The sequence below is a fragment of the Peromyscus eremicus genome, chromosome 8a (genome assembly GCF_949786415.1).
Source record: "Peromyscus eremicus chromosome 8a, PerEre_H2_v1, whole genome shotgun sequence".
Taxonomy (NCBI): domain Eukaryota; kingdom Metazoa; phylum Chordata; class Mammalia; order Rodentia; family Cricetidae; genus Peromyscus; species Peromyscus eremicus.
Window position 1 is genome coordinate 91626783 of NC_081423.1, and position 21267 is coordinate 91648049.

General features: G+C 42.6%; 1 protein-coding gene and 1 long non-coding RNA gene across 4 annotated transcripts; one reads left to right on the forward strand and one right to left on the reverse strand.

The window, feature by feature from the left end:
- Positions 1 to 505: 505 nt before the first annotated feature.
- LOC131917899 (uncharacterized) lies at positions 506 to 1720 on the reverse strand. 2 transcript variants are annotated; one of them, XR_009380771.1, is made up of 3 exons: positions 1456 to 1720; positions 1099 to 1191; positions 506 to 1011 (listed from the first exon to the last, which is right to left on the reverse strand). It is a non-coding gene; the product is annotated as an uncharacterized LOC131917899 (long non-coding RNA). The 2 variants fall into 2 exon arrangements; XR_009380770.1 differs by lacking the exon at positions 1456 to 1720 and having other exon boundaries at positions 1099 to 1449.
- Prkar1a (protein kinase cAMP-dependent type I regulatory subunit alpha) lies at positions 1517 to 20387 on the forward strand. Of its 2 annotated transcripts, none has more exons than XM_059272037.1 (11): positions 1517 to 1678; positions 4399 to 4581; positions 9361 to 9531; positions 10257 to 10348; positions 10546 to 10607; positions 11553 to 11599; positions 12234 to 12392; positions 15266 to 15326; positions 16409 to 16530; positions 17326 to 17407; positions 18130 to 20387. In XM_059272037.1, exons 2-11 carry the CDS (start codon positions 4405 to 4407, stop codon positions 18300 to 18302), a joined length of 1146 nt encoding a protein of 381 aa, XP_059128020.1. In that variant the 5' UTR covers positions 1517 to 1678; positions 4399 to 4404; the 3' UTR covers positions 18303 to 20387. The 2 variants fall into 2 exon arrangements, with proteins under 2 accessions (XP_059128020.1, XP_059128022.1); XM_059272039.1 differs by lacking the exon at positions 1517 to 1678 and adding an exon at positions 2011 to 2194.
- Positions 20388 to 21267: the final 880 nt, after the last annotated feature.

Sequence of the window (21267 nt, forward strand, 5' to 3'; positions counted from 1 at the left end):
TCTTTGTACTGGAGAGGATGAAATCCTATATGACTGCCTTTAATCTTTCATTCCATTCATCTCTGGAAAAAAAGCCAATGGTCAACATGCTGGGGGTGGGGGTGCAATCGAAGGGAGCAACTTCCTTCTTCTAGTCCCCCTTCCTTCACCTGACTGCCAGGGCATAATCATAACTAATATCCAGAGCCTTTATTTTAGTCGGAGGGATTTAAGGGTGAAGACAGGCTCCTAAGACAGCTCTGCCCATCAGAAATACAGTAAGACACATGTGAAATGTAACTAAGAGTTTCTAATAGCTACACTGAAAAAGTAAAAAAAAAAAGTGAAATTTAAAGATACTATTTAGCTCAAATATCTTAACCTGGGATCAATGTGAAAATGATGCAGGGGATATTATCACCTTTTGAGGGTATTAAGTGTTAAATCCATGATGTTTTCTACACACACTGCCCTAGAACATACATGATGAGGCTGTTAATACCCGCAGCCATGCAGACCCACACACTGCAAGTGCCTACTTTATGTATTTATTTAGGCCCACTTTATTCATGTAACTACGTATGTCTGAAATTGCCTCCCCTGTATTCAAGTTCAGATACTTATGGGGGAAAGTTGGCTGAAGGAATAACGGAGTTGCCTTTTCTCCAAAATTCTCCCGTTTTTTCCTGCAGCTGAGATTTCTTGTGTGGTCACTGACATGATCTGCCCGTCTGTACTGCGCACCACGCAATCAGGCATGATATGGAGGGCATTAGTAGGACTCAAGTCTCTCTCTTTCCCTGTCTTGTGCCTCTGTAGGCACCACAGGGCCTCCACTGATGACAGCAGTCAGATTAGCCAAGCAGAGGCTTGATAAGGGTCAGATTTCTTGGACCGGATGACAGGCCAAGTCCAGAGCCCCGGGTATGGCGGGGCGTTCTCAGGATGCGCAGTCTGTCCATCACGAGCATCCCAGCATCCGCTTGCGCTCAGCTGTGGCAGATCCGCTAGGGCCTCCGCCTCTTCCAGGGCCTGGAAAACAGCAGGAATCTCCTCGCCTGCCCGGCGTCCTAACTCCCCCATCCCCCGCCCCACAGGACCCAGGGCGGAGTCGCCCACCTGTCACCGAAACGTCCCACGTGGGTCAGCTGGAGGAGGGGTTGAAGGAAGGCAGAAAAGGCAGAGGCGTGGAGGGAGGCAGACGTGAGAGCCCTGGGAGGAACCGAGGAGAGAGACTGAGACCTCCCAACAACAGAAGAATCTAGAGGACCCCCCAGACACCTAAAGACAGGTAAGGATGGGGCAAGTGAAAGAAAGGAGATAGAAACTAGGTTAGCGGGAAGAGAAGGAAAAGATGGGAACGAGGGAGGGGCTGTGCATACACGACGATAAGATGGATAGCTGCGCTGCAAGAGAACGATTCTAGCCCGAAGATGACGGCTAAGGGTGGGGGAGGAGGAAGCCAGGCGCCTGCACCTTTAAGGTTGCCAAGGCAACCGCTCTGGCCAGAGCGAGGCGCATTGACGTCAGCAGCCGAGCTCTGATTGGCCGCGGTCGGCTCGTTTCCGGTGGAGCCGTCGCGGAGCCGCTATCGCTGAGTGGAGTGAGGAGGGTGCGAGCTGAATTCGCCCTGAGGACGCCCGGTACCCCGGCAGCCTCGCCCCGTGCAAGTCCCGCCCGCGCCGCCGCCCGTCCGCAGGTGAGTGCGGGTCCGCGGGCCGCCCCGGGAGCCTCCGGCCGCGGTGCCCCGCCGCGCGTTCCTGGAGGCGCGGGAGCGAGCCAAGATGGCGCCCCGGGGAGCGCGCTGCGGGGGGACGGCCGCACCCCCTGCGCCTCCGAGGCGGCCGGGGAGCCTCGCGCAGGCCCCGCACTCCCGGGCCGCACCTGCACCCCTCCCCACGGGGTCCCTAGGCCGCCCGTGCCCCCCACCGCTCCGCCCCCGGCCTTGGCCGCTCCGTGTCCCCGGCCGTGCGCGGCGGCCTTCGGGCCTCCCTCGGCTCCCCGGCCGCCTCCGCCCCCGCGCGCCGCGGCCTCCGCGCTCGTCCTCCCTCCCCCACTTCCTGAAGGACAACAGCTCGGTTTTTTTAAACCGGAATCCGTCGTGGTTCTTCTGTCCTGGCCGTGATACTCGGCTGTAGTCTTCATCTCCACTCGGTCATTTCTGCGCTGGGCTCCCCTCCCCTCGCGGGCTCGTCTCCCTCCACCCCTCCGCTCGGTGACTCCAGTCTAGCTCCAGTTCTCTTTGTCCCCCCCCTTTCACGTCTCCTCCTTTCCCGATTTCCACCCCCCCTCCCCCAGCGCCTCCCCCAGCCTTTCCCAGGCCTCCTGCTCCCCGTCTGAGGCCTTGTGCCTGGTGAGGGATGAGGGTCGTCCTTCTGCACGCAGTGGTCATGACCGTGGCCTACGTGAAGTGAAGGGCACTTTTCCTGTCCTCCCTCTTGAAAATACGCGGCGCCCGTTAACCCCTCCAGCTCAGTACGGGGGTGGGGACGGCCGGTGACTCGAGGGAACCCCAGTAGATAGGTTTCTTGAGCAGAGAAAAGAAAGCTCGAACCCGAGGACGACCCCCAGGGCCGTGTTAGTGTTCCTTGGCATCCTTCAGGGGATGTGGGCCGTGTCAGCAACAGGCTCTCACAGCGTTTTAAATATGTCTTCCAGTGTAGTCCTTCTGAAAGCAAGAGTTTCATCAGAGCTGAATTTCCTCAGGAATCTGCCCTCATGAATAGACAGTGTAGTGATGGGTTTAAAATGTTTGTTTTGGAGGAAAGCTAAGTTGTTGGGCTTTGAAAAATAAGCACAAATGTGGAGTTAAGACATAACCGATTAAAGATATTAAGGCCATAAAATTCGATTATTTGGGGTTTCACATGGTGACTGCAGTAATTTGAGGGGAGTGCCGCCCTTTTGGTCTGTGTAGTGCGTAAACCATTTTCCACTTACTAGGCCCAGTTGAGCCGTCTTTACCAGCCAGAGACCAGATCTGGGAACGATTCCTCTAGTCAGTCAAATATACATGTACTGACATTGTGGAAACGAGACTGGATGCTTTGGAGCATAAAAGATTTGTTTTATTCATGTTCCTGGTGACCTTCAGTATTTGGAATGGAGAAAATTCCTCTGAAGTAGATTCTTGGTTTCAGATAGTTGTCTGACCTGGAAGCATGGCAAGAGCAGATGTTATCTTACAGTTAAAAATCTTCCCTTTAGAATTTATTCTGAAATAACAGTGTGCCTGTCTCTGGTTTCTAATGTGTGTGCTTGTCGTGGAACCACAAACTTTCTCCTAATTTTCTGCTAATTGCTTGTTATTGACCTTTATCTTGAAAGTTGTCAAAACAAAATGATAACATTGTAGCACTTTGAAATAGTTCTTTATCCTGCTATTTCTTTTAAATTCACAGTTTGACTTGGTGGGTCTGTGAGCATTATCATTTGAAAAGTGGTTAATTTTCAGATGGTTTGCAGAGTGGAGAGGAAGTCATCCTTTAATCTCAAGTGCTTAGTAATTAGGAGTTAGGAGGAAAACTACATGTCTGTTAGAAGTACCAAGCTTTTAACTCTGTGGCAGGTTGGCTGCCCATTATTGTCTTTCTATTTCACATTAATGTAGTCTGAATGCAGTTTTATCTATTGAGTCATCCTGTAAGCTTTCAGCCAGTGTATTTTAACATATTCCTATCTAGATGAAGAAAATCTTAGTTTGCTTGATAGATTTTATTTTCTGTACTACAGCCTTTCAATTCTTTCCACTGATAATTGTATTACCTTCTAGGGCTGTATTTTAGTGAAAGATAATGGAATGAAAGATTGCTGAGAAAAGGCACCCGAGGCTTCTTTTGTGTTTCAGAAAATTTGATTCCACTAATATTTGGCTAATCAGCTCCTTTGCCCTGGTGGTTTGCTGTGTGACATTAGCTGTGCTCATGGGATGGGAGGTGCGCACAGGGGAATGTCAGATGTTCTTCATTGTGCTCTGTGCTTTCACTTAGAGCCGACCTGTGTGCCCTTGTAATTCTCTGTCCTGTTTACCATTTACACATTTCCCACGTCATCATCATGATGTCTTTTGCAAGACTGCTGAATGAAATTCTCTTAGGGCCTGAGTCCTCAGCACTGCCTCACTTGCTCAGCAGGGCAGACTGGCTCCTGCTTCTCCCAGGAGCTAAGGGGCTTCTCTGACTGTGCACACTGAGCTCAGGTTGAACAGTAGGAACGAAATGAAACGCTTTAGTTTCATTTTGAGGAATTCAAATTCTGTACATATTTTATATCCCAGCCCCCACCTCCTCTTTAAACACAAACCATTGAGTGGGGAAAAGAATTATCTGGATCTGCTGTCTAGTGAATTTAATAAGTCACAGGCCAGATTTGCATTTGTACTTTCTAGCTTACCCAGCGCACCTGTGCTTCTTCTCCCAGAGAATCATGGCGTCTGGCAGTACTACCGCCAGTGAGGAAGAGCGGAGTCTCCGGGAGTGTGAGATCTATGTCCAGAAGCACAACATCCAGGCCCTGCTGAAGGATTCTATTGTGCAGTTGTGCACTGCTCGACCCGAGAGACCTATGGCATTCCTTCGGGAATACTTTGAGAGGCTGGAGAAGGTAAAAATAAATGAGGGAGCGATGTGATGACCATGGCAGTTGTTGTTAGGTTTAATGCTTCTGAATGTGCCTGGTTCGCGCCTTTTGGGAGAAGAGGAATTCTGACCAAATGAGAAGTCCAACAGAAATTACATTAGCATGCGGTGGAGGATTTCTTAGTAATTTTAATGAGAATCTATCAGAAATTGAATCGATGCTGTTTGTTTGGCTATTAAAGGGTTTCCAAACAGTTGGTTTTGACTATTTTAAATAATGTTTAAAATTGACTAAAACAGGTACAGTCAATCAAGTGTAGTATGATAGTTGTATGAATTGAGAAATAATTAAAAGCAGTTAGTGCCCTTCTTCAAGAAAGCAGGTGAGCTTTTAGTTTATCCCACCTTTAAAACTATAATCACACATCTGTGTGTCTAGCTTGGGGTGGTATAATCAAAATCACTTCTGAACTCTTGTTTTACTGTTTGATAGCTGTGTAATGGGAAGACAGGAGATTGATGGCTATCACATTTTTACTGTATAATTTTGATTAGGACTTGTTTCCCAGAAAGTATGCATTTGATTTTTATTCTGTCTTGTTACACACACAGGATGTATATTTTGTCTTTTTAAAAAAAGTTTACCTATTTTTATGTGTATGAATGTTTTGCTTGCATGAATGTATGTGCATTGCATGCTTGCCTGGTACCCACAGAGGTCAGAAGAGGGTGTCAGATCCCTTGGAGCTAGAGTTATAGATGGCTATGAGCCACCATATGGTTCTGGGAACTGAACCTGAGACCTCTGCAGAGAACAGCAAGTGTTCTTAACTACCAAGCCTACTCTCCAGCCTCCAGGATGTGCATTTCTAAGCAGAATTACAATTTTGCCTCTAGGATGATGCTTCTGTGCACTTTCCTCAAGAAATGATGCATTCAAAAGTTTGGTTCACCCAGTGTGTTAAGTAGTTGATTTAGTTTGCTTCTGTAAATGTTTGGGGGTGAATGTACCACTTTGCTGTGCTTGCTGTGCATATTCAAGTCTTGAAGAGATTCAAATACTGGGGCTCATATCTCTGATAACATGTTTCATATCTAATTGTACAGTAGAAATATCTGCAATATTCACATTGGTTTGGGCAGTTTCTTCCTGTCCATGTTTTTACATAAAAGAATATGCATATGACGGTTTTTAAAAAGTATTTGAGTAGCTCAGTAAGTAGGTATTTTACACTATTTCCTTGGAAATCTTTAAAATGCTATTGATCAGAATGATTAGACTAACTGGAAGAAAAGAAAACTGCTAAATCGTCCTCTGAATACAGTCTTGCCACCTTGGATTTGCAGTAGAAATGCTGGCTTTCTCTTACTTAAGCAATCGTTAATAATGGACATACGGGCCAGGAGTGTGCTCTGTTTTGAAATCAAGCGTGTTCCTGGAGATCTGGTTCTGAAATGGGTCACGGTAAGGCGATCCCTCTTCTTTGGGCATCAGTAGAAATCAAATGAGAGGATTAAGTTGGTGAGACATTAAGTGCCTATCTTTTTATAGGGAGTGTTGAGTGCATGACACTAATTTCAAAGCCTGTATTTACCACAGGAGTGTGTAAGGACTAACCAAGGTGGAAAGCAACAGATAATCGTTATTGTAGATTCTCTGTGGATGGGATTTTAGAGTTAATGTGCATGGACCTTCCCACCCCCCACCCCCACCTCCCAGTAAAAGTTACACAAGAAAACACCTTTCTTGTACATTGAGGTTTTTTATCAGCTTGCCAGAGTTGAATATATGTAATATTCCACTTGGATTATTAATTAACTAGATTTTTGGCCTTTTAACAAAGCTATTATTTCATGTATCGTGTTAATTTTTATGTCTGAAAATAAACTCACGTTCTTACCATCTCCTTCCTCATTAACTAGGGGTTATGTTTCTGAAACCTTCAATGACTTCAGAAGAAATACACAAAAGAATAGAGTTAGTCGGTGGAGACAGCTGCATTTTAGTTCAGACTATTGTGCCTGGAACTTAAGTCCTCTTATGCCTGTATTTACTAGAACCTGGCCTGTCTGGTGGATAAGAGGAGTTGTGTCTACTACTGTTGAGTGTCTCCTGTGTGCTTAATACTGTGTGAAGCACTATACACACATGCACATGCACACTCGCACACACACAGAGTCTATCTCTTTCCCATTACTTGAGATGTATAAGGTAGGGTGTTGATACCATTTTGCTGAGGCAGCAGTTGAATCTAATGGAAGTTAAATCATAGCTGTGATCCTAGGAGTTAGGTATTGCAGCAACAGCATGTAGCTCTGGAATTTCACTGTATTTCTTGGTTATGTGCCTATCTTGTCTTTACTTTGTGTGTCTCGTTCTGGTTTGTGTGTCTCGTTCTGGGTTTGAGCGGAAAGAACAGCCATTATCTAGGGCTTGTTGATCTCAAGGCAGAGAAAGAACAGAAATCCAGGCCACTAGAGGCAGATCACAATAGCGTGACATGTCCACTTACATTCTATGGCCCAAGCAAATCATGTACCCAAGCCTCAAGTCATTGGGGTGGGAAGCTCGTCTACAAAGAAAGATGACGAGAGCAGGGAAGAAACAGATACTTAGGAGAACATGTTAAAAGAGTGGTGGAAACAATTTGAACCTAAGAGTCGAGAATTTTAAGCTCAGTTTAGTGCAGAGCATATGCAGAAGATCAGGAAAATTGAACATTACTAAGCGGTAAATAGATTGAGAGCTAAGAGGGAGGCTCACAGCTGAGTGATGACAGTGGAGTAAGGATATACAAATGTATCATTGTACGCACTAGAAATGGATGATCTCAGGAATGTCTCTGAGTCATCGAGACTAGGTTATATTCAGATTGCTGTTTTAGACCCTCACTGGAATCCATAAGACTTAAAATCAGAATGCTTTTGTTACTTCAGAATTATCTTTAAAATTTGGGTAACTAGAATACAGTCCGAAATGATACTTCATTTGTGAGGGGTGTGTGTGTGTAGTATATAGCATCTGAGTATGTAGTGTATGTTAGTGGATGCACAAGTGTATGCATGCGCAGAGGCCAGAGGTTGATATCAGGTGCTCTTTTATCTTTTGAAGCAGGAGCTTTCACTGAACTTGGAGTTGACTGATTGGCTAGCTGGCTAGACTGGTTGATCCGAATGCTAAAGGGATCTGCCTGTCTGCTAAGATGTGTGTAGCCACACTTAACTTTTACTTGGGTCCTGGGGATCTGAACTCAGGTCCTCGTGCTGGCATGGCAGGCCCTTTACCAACCGAGCCATCTCCCCAGCCTATCATTTGTGAATTTTTAAATGAAAATTTTCTGAAATGACAAAGACTAGTTTGAGAGGTAGAATTTTTTTTTTTTTTTAAAATGCTTTTACTCTTTGAATTTAGGTGAGTTTTGTCGTTTGGTGTTAATATGAAATAGGAAGGTCTTACCAGTTTCTAGGACTAACTGAATGAAGTGAGTGAATTTTCTAAAATATACAAAGTTTTAAATGAGTCACAAACTGAAATTGTGCCAGTATAAAAGGTCTTCCCACCCCATCATTGCCTCTACATGTAGCCAGTGTTCTGAAGGCAATCTGTGGGTGTTAACAGATACATTCATCTCTAAAAGAGTGGTTTGTTTTTTTCTTTGTGTGTATGTATTTGTATGTGTTCACGTAGGTAAGTGTGTGGAGGACAGAAGACAACCTTTGGGTCTGTTCCTTATAGCCACCTGCCTTGTGTAAGACAGGTCTCACCTTGGCCTGGATCTTCAGTGAGCTGGTACTGTCTCCTCCCCAGGGCTGGGGTTACAAGTTTGTGCCATGTCTCTCTCTCTCTTTCAAGTGGGTTTGGAGGGTGGACTCAGGTCCTCATGCTTGCTCAAGCACTTGACTGCCTGAGCTAACTCAATGGCTAACACAAGGGTGATACCTATGTATGAGTATGGTGTAACCACTGCCACTGACCTTCATTTTGGTTGTTTCCAAGGTTTTATTTTGAAAAACAAAACAAAACTAATCAGAAGAAATGTTTCTGTAGAGATGTCATATTGCACATGAGCTTGTTTAAAATTTCTAGAAGCAAAACTACTAGAATACTGAGTTAAGAAGTAAATGTGCTTATAGTTAAATACTCACATGAATAATGGTTATTTTTGTTTTTCTCATTGTGTTTTTTTCTGGATTGATAACTCTTCGCCTGGAAGAACTAGAGTTCCATCATACTGGCACTAGTAGGAAGGAGCTCTGATAGCACCTTGCTAGTCACAGTTCAGAGTCCTTGAATTGATCTGTTTGCTGGAAGCAGGGCTAGAGCTATGTAGAGACGAGAAATGAGTATCTTAAGGTGTTGGGGTTTTTTGTTTTTTGTCACTTTTATTCTAAATAATTTGCTTACTGCTGAGTTAACTTGAATTTGAAAGATGTTTTGAGGAGTCAAAAAATGGATGAAATAAGTGAAGAAATAGAAGATAACATTCTTATTTTATTCCCTTCAGGCCCAAGAACTTTTTAGTGAGAGGCCAAGTAGATAAAAAGAAATCCTTGATTTCCCTTTTCATGTGACTTGGCTCAGGAAGCACTGATGGCGCTGCCGCTGATAAAGTGTGCTGTGCTACCCGAGTAACCGTGCTGCGGTGACTTATCTCGGATTTTACTCTGTTGTGCTCCCCCCCCCCCCCATTGGAACTGACTTGTTCTCCTTATGTTCGTATTGGAATAGGTTTGAAGTGAGCTGGGCTGTCATTGGAATTTGAGAGTACCAGCTTTCAGATTCTGAAAAACAACTTTCTTTCAGGAGGAGGCAAAACAGATTCAGAATCTACAGAAAACTGGCACTCGTACTGACTCCAGGGAGGATGAAATCTCTCCTCCTCCTCCCAACCCAGTGGTTAAGGGCCGTCGGCGACGTGGTGCTATCAGTGCTGAAGTTTACACAGAGGAAGACGCTGCATCCTATGTTAGAAAGGTAGTTCTGATGTCTGACTGTGGTACCTGTTTCTGAGGCCCGCCTCGTAGTCAGCTATAGGCCTTTGATGAGTACATGTTCTATGTCAAAGAAAGACAAAGGCGCAGTTGTTAGCACTTGAGAACAGATGTAATAGCTCCTCCCGAGAAACTGGACATTTAGGCATTGCTGATTTCCATGCATTCTCTTGCAGCAGAAGCAGGCAGTATTCCTTTTTCCCTTAGTTGACGCTGTCAGCCTCTTGACACTGTGTGATTCAGGTTTTGACTTTTAACCTTTTATCCTACAAGTTGCGTTCATCCTGGTCCGCTCTTCCTTAGAGCCTGCCAACGTTGAGTTAGGTTTTTACCTTTAGGGGAAATAGGCCCCAGGCACTTGATGCTTGTGAAACGAACAATACTGTATGATCATAGTTTACAAACTGTTTGTTATAAAGTACTTAGTTTTGCCTCAGAATAATGATCTTGGTTTATGTGTTTTTGGTTTAGTTGTTAACTTGGAATCAAGTACTGACCTTTAAATATAAGCCTGGCTCTAGGCAAGGGGATTAATCAGTATTTGTTGAGTACTTTGTGAATCATTCAGGTGTGTTGTAGTGAAAATATTTAACTCAAAATAGCTTTGTTTAAATACCATTGTTTAAATACCATTAATTGAAATGCACGATACCATCATGAAATGTCTTTGGTTTCTAAGTTGTCATTTGGCCTTTAATATTTTTCTAGGTTATACCAAAAGATTATAAGACAATGGCTGCTTTAGCCAAGGCCATCGAAAAGAACGTGCTGTTTTCACACCTTGATGATAATGAGAGAAGGTAGGTGCAGGCTGGTACTTTTACACTCTTTTCCCAGTGGGGTGGTGGTACCAAACCTTTGTCGCTGTTGCAAGTTCTAGGCTCTTAGTTGGGCACCAAGTGACAGAACTGAGAATCTGAGATGCTAATGCTAAGCTTGTTTGAAATCTGTAGAAGAGACCTGCGAAGTCTAACCCCAGGCCTCTTCTGTCCTGCAGTGACATTTTTGATGCCATGTTTCCAGTCTCCTTTATTGCTGGAGAGACGGTTATTCAGCAAGGTAAGGGCTGCTGGCGTGCATTGTGATCATAGGAAAGGAAAGGAAGTGAGATGAAGATGCTTTTCGTTTTATTGGGGTCTGTAGGCCTTAGCATGTTTTTCGTTATTAAACAGTTCTCTAAGTTAGAAGGAACACTTTCTCTGTGGGATTAATAGTTTTGATAACTTCACCGTTGAAGGGAATGCCTATGTTGTCATTGGATATTATATAGAATTTCAGAACAGTAACTCACATGTCCTTTTTATTTTTATTTTTTTAAGATCAAATAAACAAAACCACCCACATTCTGCATCATATAGCCCATCTGTTACATGGTTCTATGCCTCCTACAGCATCTTAACCATTTTTTGCCCATGTAGGCTAACATGAATCTTAGGTGTTGGATGCTTTTCTTTATTCTTAACATTTTCATGGTTCTTCATAAGCCAAGTAGTTTCCCATTTTGTGGCAGCCTATCCTTTTGTTATTAACTGTTGAGATGTTGTGTTTGTACATTACATAGCAGTTAACTTTGTATGTGTAAGTGGCTTAACATTTTTAAAATTAGATTTTATTGACTTATTTTTTTTTGTATATTTGTGCACACCTGTGCATGTGCATGCTACAGCACTGGTCTGTGGAGCTCAGAAGGTATCTTTTAGAAATTGGTTTCTCTTTCCTCCATGTGGGTCCCAGAAATCAAACTCAACTTGTCAGACTTGGCTATAGGTGCCTTTACACATTGAGCTGTCTCATGGGTCCCATAAGTGGCTTTATTAAAGTGTAGTTTTAAAAGGTATTGTGAGATGACCAAAAGGAGTGATTAATTTCATGTCAGTCTTTTGGAAAAAAAAACCTTGTTCATTTTTTCCCTTAAGTTCAATCACTTAGCATCCACCCACAAGTTTACTATTTTATGTTAAATTGATTGTTTTGTTAATGATCTGACTCTTTACTTTCTTCCAGGTGATGAAGGGGATAACTTCTATGTGATTGATCAAGGAGAAATGGATGTAAGATTTAATAATAGCAAAAATATGTTGATAATCTTGATTTAACTTTTAATTTCTAAGCACTAAGCATAGTGTTTGCAAAGGCAGATGATTATAGCCTTGATAAGTCAATTCCTCAACATTTGCCAAGCATTTTTATGACACAAACTTTTTAAAGGTAGCTTGCCTATCTGTGCATATCACTCATTACTTTCACTGGGGGTAGCAGTTGGGAAATGAATGTATCCTGTAAGAGAGCTTAGGGCTCCACTGTGGAATAGTACAGCTTTTAAAATTTCTGTTTTGTTTTGTTTTAGTAACCAGTGAAGTAATGATAAAAATCACCTCAGTCTTTTATGGTTATTAGGAAATTCAGTGACCTAATACACATAAAGTGCCCAGCACAGCTTTCTGTAAATGTATGTCATCTGATATTAAAACTTGTCTGAACATTTCTCCTCGACAGCCCGCTGGGGCACCTTTATTAGATTGTTTAACTTGTCAACTGTCAGTGGTTTTGCTCTGCTCTGTTCTGCAGATGTGTATATGCTCTTGTTTAAAACAGGTTCAGAATTCTTCCTTTTGGAAAAGTCTGAGAATTAACACAGTTGTATATGTAGATAGAAATACATACTTGATGTCATTTTTATTTTAGGTCTATGTTAATAATGAATGGGCAACCAGTGTTGGGGAAGGAGGGAGCTTTGGAGAACTGGCTTTGATTTATGGAACACCTCGAGCAGCCACTGTCAAAGCAAAGACAAATGTGAAACTGTGGGGCATTGACCGAGACAGCTATCGAAGAATCCTCATGGTAAGAGGCTATGGGTTTTAGAATGCGATTCAGAATTCTGACCCTTATTATTATCACCAAGGTAAAATGAGGCTCTCCCTACTTTTAATGGTTGGCATTAGGTTCAGATTAATATTATGTCACTTGAGACAGGGTTAGTAAAACAAAAGTTAAGTCAGGAATAACCAGAGAATCTTGTGCGTGTAGGTAGGTAATGGTCAGCTCGTCTTAGCAGTCTGTCTGCTAGTGGGTTAATCTTACTTAATCTTACCCACCATAGATTGCCCACTGGATTGGTTTTAAGTGCATAAAGTCATTTAAAGCCATTCAGAAGTAATCATCTTCTCTAAACTGAAGCAGGGTTATCAATAATAAACTCATGCTGCCTTCTTAGAGGAATTACTAAAGCAAAAGACCATTGAGGCATTCTATTCCCAGTGAGACTTCTTGAGAAATTTGATAATCTTGCAGAGGAGCTTTAGATGTTTTAAGTCCCAGCAAGTGGTCCTATCCATCTTGAATGGTTTTCTTGGTGCCCATATGGTGTTTGAAGATACACAGTCTGGGGCTGCAGAGAGATGGCTTAGTGATTAAGAGTGTGTACTAACTGCTCTTGCAGCAGGCCCAGGTTTGGTTTTATACACCAGGCAGCTCACAACCACCTGTAACTCCAGCTCCAGGGAATCTGAGACGTTCTTCTAGATGCATGGGTACTACACTGTGTGCACAAACCCATACTCAGGCGTACACATAATTTAGAAAAAAATGCCATCTTACATGCTTTGAAATCCTTGTGGATTTTTATTTAAAACAACATTTTTACTTATTCTTTGACAATTTCATACCCCTGGACCTGAGAGAGGGAATCTTGTCCCTCTCCCACCTCTTTGAACCCCTATGTGTATACATATATATGTACATATATCCCATTGAGCCTCATTAGTGCTGTTTGAATTCACAGTGGTGCATGGGCAGCTTTCTAGCAGCCACACCCCTAAGGAAAAATGACTCTTCCTCCCCTGGCTACTGTCCATTCTCATTAGCTCCTCAGCTGCAGGCTTTTTTCTGGTTTTCTATTCCATGTGCACCAAAACCCATGAATGTTCAAGTCCCTTGTCAGAAATGACATAGTGTTTGCACATAACCTGTGTACATACTCTTGTTTATTCTAAGCCATCACTAGCTTAGCTTCGATATTTAAAGCACAGTACATTGTTTAATAGGTTGTTGATACATTCTGTAGGAAACAAGAAGTCTGCATGTTGAGCCAGTGTCTCTCACACACACACACACACACACACACACACACACACACACACACACACACACACCCCGGCCCCATAAAAATTTGTCTGCAGTTGACTGCAGATGTGGAACCTGTGACTATGGAGGGCAGATGGTGTGTGTAATATGCACATGTGCACATATGCAGGTATATGTAGTAGTACTGGGGTCTTTTATCTTGTGTGCAAAGTTTGTCAGAAAGCACATGAAGTATTCTTGTTTTCTTCCAAGTGCACCCAGCACTTTGTCTCAGATAGATCTAGAGTGTTCAGGATGGTGTAGCTGAAAGTTTTTTTGTTCCCGCCTGGCTCCTGTGGCCCTGCTGTCCTGCAGCCGCTCAGACCCAAATGAACACATAGAAGCTTATATTAATTACAAACTGTATGGCCTAATGGCTCAGGCTTCTGGCTAGCTAGATCTTACATCTTAAATTAACCCATTTCTATAAATCTATATTTTGCCACATGGCTCATGGCTTACCTGTATCTTTACATCTTGTTTCTCATGGCGGCGGCCTGCAGTGTCTCTCTGTTCTGCCTTTCTCCTTCCTCTCTAGTTAGAATGTCCCACCTAACCCTATTCTGCCTCACCATTGGCCAAACAGCTTTATTTATCAACCAATCAGAGCAACACATATTCACAACATACAGAATGACATCACCCATCAGGATGGTATGGCTGTACAAGCCTAGTTAGTTAGGACTGTGGCCTGCCTGTTTCATTGTAAGTGGCAGTTGTCTGTTCCCTGCCTGCAGCCTGTGGGGAGGGAGATAGTCAGCTACGCTGTTGAAGTCTCATGCTCATTCATGATTAGCCGCTTAGTTGCTTTTTAGAGAACTGCTTGGCATTTCACTCCCTCCTAGAACTGTGTCCTCCCTTGGGCTGCTTGCACACCTGCTGCTGCTTTAGGATCCTCACAGAGAGCTTTGTGCAGAGCTGCACAGGACCTCACAGTTCAGTGCAAAGAAAAGTGGTCATGAGTCAAGAAGCAACAGCAGCAAGCTTTGTATATACTTGTGGTGATACATCGTGTACCCTGATAAAATTTGCCTGAAGATCAGAACAGCAGAGCAAGCCCCAGCACCACCTCTTACCTCACCAACTCCTCAGCCTGAAAGAGCCTCAGCGGATAGGCCTCTAGCCAAATGAGCTTCCTCACCCGAAAAGGCTTTAGTTGCTGTCTCCTCACACCTTATATACCTTTCTCCACCCAGCCGTCACTTCCTGATGTTAAAGGCATGTGTGCTTCCCAAGCAAAGGCATGAGATCTCAAGTGCTGGGATTAAAGGTGTGTGTCACCACTGCCTGGCTCTTGTTTTCTCTTCTAGACTTGAGTCAATCTCATGTAGTTCAGGGTGGCTTTGAACTCACAGAGATCCAGACGGAGCTCTGCCTCCCGAGTGCTAGGATTAAAGGTGTGTGCAACCACTACCTGGCATCTGTGTTTAATCTTGTGGCTTGTTCTGTTCTCTGGTCTTCAAGCACATTTTATTAGGGTACACAATATATTACCACATTTACTTCTTTTTTTTAGTTGGTTTAAAATGTAAATTAATTAATCTGTAGCATTGTGTGATAATTACATTTGGACATGACTTTTTTTTAAATAGGGAAGCACTCTGAGAAAGAGGAAGATGTATGAAGAATTCCTTAGTAAAGTGTCTATTTTAGGTGAGTTTTGGAAAATTGTATGAAGAATTGATAAATTGAAGCATTTGTGATACTTGGCACAGCTTTTTACTTGACTTAAATCTTCTAGCTCATTCATATGTGTTTTTATACATGTTTTTGTTTGCTTTTGCTAATCATGAGCTTATGTAATTTTGACAGTGTTGAAAGTTTGGCAAAGTTAATAGTAATTTTAATGTGTATTCATTTAATTTGCTGATAGATGACAAACCCTGACTTGGTAAAAGCTTTCTGATGGCATGGATGCTGTTCCTTCCTTTACAGATGCAGGAAACTCTCAGTGTCCTTTATGCTCTGGACATTGACAGTTATTCCTGCTGCAGCTTCTGCCTTGTTGGTCTCAGGAATGGGTTTTGATGGGTTTTGTCTGAGAAAAGTTAGATATCTTTGTTGGCCTCTTGAAAAGATCCAGAAATTTAAAACTGTTGAAATTTAAAACTGAGCAGGTTAATTGGACATACTTGTGTAGATTTCCTTACATAGATTGGGAGATGTTAAAATTGTCCTGTATCGGCTGTGGGTAGTCATTTTTCCCAGGTGACAAACTCCTGTGGTTTTGTTACAGTGATTTGACTTTCTTGCTTTATTTGTCCTTTATTTTAGTGTTTTCAACATTAGTTGGGTCTGTGGGAACAAAAGTTACTTTCCAGCTCCTTGTTATTCACAAGGTAAACTGAGTTGAGGGGTTAAGTAGACAAGTTACTTCTTTGAACCTTTGGAATGGTGTGTAGGGAAGCTTTCTCTTTGGTTACTTACTGGTAGGTTTGCTTTACTGGATGCTAATGTTCAGAATTGCATTTTTTTAGCCCTTTGCCATGGGATGCAGTTGATCTAAGCTGGCCAGAGTTAAAGGAGGGCTCTGAGCACTGTCTGCAGTAATAGTCAAGCTGTCCTGTTGAGACAGGGGCTGCTCCCATGCAGCTAGAACATGCCTGTTGGGATGTTGAGTGGGGATGCTAGTTGGTTGCACCTCTGTAGAGTTTTGGTTTTGCTTAAATTTTACTGTTATTTTTTTTTTAGCATACCAAATACATAAAGCAATTCTTTGGATTCTTGTCTTTCAGAGTCTCTGGACAAGTGGGAGCGTCTCACAGTAGCTGATGCATTGGAGCCTGTCCAGTTTGAGGATGGACAGAAGATTGTGGTGCAAGGAGAGCCAGGGGATGAGTTCTTCATTATTCTAGAGGTATAGAGTTCTGCTTTGACTCCTTATAGTGTTGTTCACCTAGAGGGGGTGCAGCTAATCTGATTTGTAGTTTTAGGACCAGCTGACGTTTTATTTTAAAAATATCTTTTACTTCAGAATACTTTATGTGTATACACAGAAAGCTTTATGTGTAGGCTGCTACAGTTGTCAAAGAATTTGAATTAGAATTTTGGAAGGGCCCTACCATGATTGGTGATATTACTCTTTACCATGCTAAAAAACCCCTCAACCATAATAGGATTCTGAACCATTGCTGTTTAAAACACAGGTACTTAGGCTATTGGGTAATGATTTACAAGTCTAAAAGTTACTGTGTTATCTGAAACATCTACCTATAATTCTGCTTGCTAAGCAGGTCCAGATAGCGTCTTCAGAGACTGAACTCTTGTCTTACTGCAAATGCAGCCATAGAAACATGGACCCGGAGTGTGATAGTCTTACAAATATTTTATTTTCAAAAGACGCAGCAAGCTTGGGCTGGCCTTTACATAAAGTTTGCTAACCTGACTCTAAACTCCTTCTTAAGTGCTTGAGCTGGATAAGAACCTTGGTAGTGGGATGCTGGTTAAATGAAAATCACAGGGCAGGGGGGTGAGGAGTTGGGGGGGGGGTGACTTGACTTCTCATTCACCTTTGACCATAGTGCATAGACAAGGTGCAATAACTGCTGAGTCCTCCGCTCCCCTCTGCAAGGTAGCTGAGATTGCATAACACCTTTACATTCCCCTCTGGGTTAGGAAACATCTGTTTAGCTTCTCGCTGATGTTGTTACAGGGCACAGCTGCTGTGCTGCAGCGTCGGTCAGAAAATGAAGAGTTTGTTGAAGTGGGACGACTGGGGCCTTCTGATTATTTCGGTATGTTACATTCTGACAACAGATACATGATTTAAATCTCTCTGAGTGTAGTTTTTCCTAATTGGTCTTCTGATTGTTGTTGTTGTTCACTTACTTACTTTTGAGGCAGAATCTGGCCTGGAACTCACCCTGTAGACCAGGTTGCCCCCCAAACTCACAGAGATCCACCTGCCTCTATTTCTAGAGTGATGAGATTAAATGTATGCCCCCTGCCTTTATTTGTTTTTGAGATAGGGCCTCAGATAACATTGCAGGCTGGCCCTCTTCAGATCTATTGCCTTAACCTCCTAAGTGTTGGGATTATAGTCATGATGCCTGTTAGATTTCTTAACCTATACTCTTTTTTTGGTTCTCAGAGAAATACTGTAAGATTTAACTTCACTCAGTTAATAGATGGACATGGGGACACATAAACACACGCCCATGTCTTAGGTCGCCTAGAGTGCCTGAAATTTATTGTACAGCGAGGCTAGCTTCTCACTCCTTGTCATCTTCCTGTCTGCCTCCACCCCTTGAATGTTGGGATTGTAGGCGTGAAAGACTAGAGTGACTTGATTACCTATTAGTTGGCAATATTTTTTTAACATGCAGTTGTTGTGTGGCCTCTTACTTCAGTTAGTAGAAAAGTAAATCTTTGTTCTCTTTCTCAGAAGTGGACCTTTTAAGGAAATGGCTTCTATAGATGTTAGTCTGCTCTTAGCCATTGCCCTTCTCTTTTCCAGGTGAAATTGCCCTGCTGATGAATCGTCCTCGGGCTGCCACAGTGGTTGCGCGTGGCCCTTTGAAGTGTGTTAAGCTGGACCGACCTCGGTTTGAACGTGTCCTTGGCCCATGCTCAGATATCCTCAAGCGAAACATCCAGCAGTACAACAGCTTTGTGTCACTGTCCGTCTGAGATCTGCCTACTGTGCCTCTCCTCTTCCCGGTCCATGCTTCACCCATGCAGACTGCTTTCTCTTCTGTCTGCAGCGCCAAGTGGCCACTGGCTTCACAGCTTCCTGTCTCTTTATACTAAAAGTTGCTTTACTGCACCATTTTTTCATTTGGAGCATTAACTGAATGCTCATTCACAAATAAATAGAGAGTTGTATGGACTTGGCTGTTACCGCTTCTCTGTGCAGTGCTAGTGTTCAACCTGGGCAGTGAGTGCCATGCTTTTTGGTGAGGGCGGTCCTGCACTGGTGAATTACCGTAATGATGTAATAACAGTACAGGGGTTTTAAGTGGCACAAATTTCCATTTCCATATGACACAAGTGACATATTTAGACTGTGGCCATGTTTGCTGTATTTCTTTATAGAATAAATGATTTTAACCTTTAAGGATTAGAAGAATGGATATAGAAATATCCTAGTACAGTAGAAAGACATCTGCCTGTAATTAAACTAGTTTAAGTGTGGGAAATGTCCATGTTTTGCTAATTACCAGACAGATAAAACTAGTTCAGCTCCCTCAGCCTGGTTTTGTTTGTATATTGCTAGTGTTTCTTCTCCAACCCTGAAATACTTCGGTGTGGCTGTCTATACCTGCCTTTTAAGTTTGAAATCAAGTGTAGATGGCAAGGACTGGGTTGTGACTTAACTACATCGGTCTCATCTCACAGATTCTGATGATAACTACTTATCCAGCTGGTGCCAAATACTGATGATGAGATGCAGAATTGTGAGTGAGAATTTGAGGTCTACACTCTTGGTTAACTGTGGTTAACTAGTGTAATCTGCCCTCAGTTACTGGTTCTAGGAGATTGGATTTACGGAGAATAGACAGAGACAGGACAAGCCCCAGAGAAAGAAATGGAGGCATTGTTACTGAAGGTGGATGGGGTTAGGTGTCCAGAGACAGGAAGCTTTGTTCTTGAGTTAGTCTCTCCCCGGTGTCTGTTAAGGAGGGTGGGTAGGATGTGGCTGTGTTGTGGTCTGAAAGGCCATCCTGCTGAGAGTCCTGCCTTTTCCTGTCTAACCTTGAATTTCTCTGGTAAACTTTATTATTTTTTTTTTGTTTGTGTGTGTATCTGTGTTTTTTTTTTTCTTTAAGTAAACTTGTGTTTGAGTCTTAACTGTATTTCAGTATTTTCCAGCCTTATGTGTTACATTATTCCAATGATAACCCAACAGTTTATTTTTATTACTGTTATTTTTTAAACAAAATTTCACAGTTCATAACTAGGCGTGTTGATTTATGTACATTGTCGGGTTCTATTTGGGAGTGACTGCAAGCATTTTCCATGTGTGTGCAAGTGGTTCTGATTAATCCCCTCCAACCCTTCCTTCCCAGTTAACTTAAATTGCTTATGATCGATTTTTTTTTTTTCTTGATAGGTTGAAAAGCTTTTAGGCTGTTACTGAGTTGGGAAAGAAGTTTCATTTAGGGTTTAGTATGGGGTAGAAAGCTGCTTTGTTGCTATTTCTAAAATTTCCATAATCTATATTAAATGAGGGTTGTCTGTACTTTGTGTTGGCTATCTTTTTTTATATTTAAAAAATAAAAATTATGTTATTAGATTAAAGCTTAATTTGATATTTGTTTAAATGCCAAAAATAAATGAATGATGTAGAATGCCATAAAATGCATTTTCATGTGTATATATCCCTTTGTTCTTGTATACAGAGACACACCCTGCTTTCTAGAGAGTTCTACTCAAATGCTGGCTTGCTGGTTACTCCCTTTTGTAGTTTTCACTCTTAGACTTCAGAATAAGTCTAAATTTAAAAATTACCACATTGAAAGCTTTATCTTTGTGCGGTTTAAGTGTCAGTTGGAAGTCATGGCTGGCATACTGTGTCTGTGGACGCTAAGCACCATTGTCTCTGATGGGTGGGTGAATTTAGGGCTGCTGAGAAATCGGAGATGGCCAAAGGGACAGTTGCTGTTTCCTGGATACTAGTCTGATATACTGTGTGCTAATCTAATATACGCTGTTCTTTTGTTACAGACTGTCTCAATGGTAGGTCACGGAATAAAAAAGATGAAATAATTTAAATTCTTAATTGAATCAGTTTTTCTTCCTTTTCTCCTTTTTTCTCTCTGTCCCTCCCCAAAAGTTCAGTGGGAAAGAATGAACATGAATTTTGGGATTAGTGTTTTGAAAAAAGTAATGTATTTATTTATTTTTTTAATACATTCCAATTCAGTTTGTCAAAGGGTGGGTCTCAAAACGTTGTTAAAATGCTCATGGGTATGTGGCAGATTCACCAAGTTGTGGAAGGAAGATTCTGTGCAAAGCCATGGTTTCCTTTTCACAGGACAGACCTGTGCCTTGTGACTTTACAGACTTGCTGGGAAGTTTGGGTATAAGATCTGCCCTTAGCTACTTAGAAATGTGTTTGTCTTGCACATGTCAAGCCTTGTTTCTAATGTCTATTTCTCAAGTTTGAGGAGTGAGCTAATGAGTTACTCTGTACTGGTAACTGGGATCTTCACGAGCAGGGAAGCCAGCATTAGTGACTTGAGTTCTGCTTTGTGAGGTGTACCTTGTACAGGTTCAGAATTCCCTTCCTCCCACCAGCTGGATGGGCTGTAACTGAAGAAAGTCTGGGTCTGTTGGACTCAGCATAGTTTGGGCCTTCCCTTAAAACTTGGCCCATGGGGTTGGGGATTTAGCTCAGTGGTAGAGAGCACTTGCCTAGCAAGCACAAGGCCCTGGGTTCGGTCCTCAGATAAGAGGGGGTGGGGGAGTAAAAAACAAAACAAAAAAAACTTGGCCCATGATGCATTTCACTGTTGCCTTTGACATTTTAAAATGGAAGTAGCACAGTGTCAGTGGTGTTTTGTTTTGTTTTTTTGTATCACTTTATCTCCAACTCCAAGTAATTGTCCCTTCGTGGATTTTTGCTAAGCCCTGGCAGTGTATTCTCAGGTGG

Excerpts from the sequence above, each read along its gene's own strand:
- Prkar1a (XM_059272037.1), top strand. The coding sequence starts at position 4,405 with ATGGCGTCTGGCAGTACTACCGCCAGTGAGGAAGAGCGGAGTCTCCGG. Across the intron at positions 10,608-11,552 it reads AGAGACGGTTATTCAGCAAG|GTGATGAAGGGGATAACTTC; the intron begins GTAAGGGCTGCT and ends ACTTTCTTCCAG. Across the intron at positions 17,408-18,129 it reads GGGGCCTTCTGATTATTTCG|GTGAAATTGCCCTGCTGATG; the intron begins GTATGTTACATT and ends TCTCTTTTCCAG.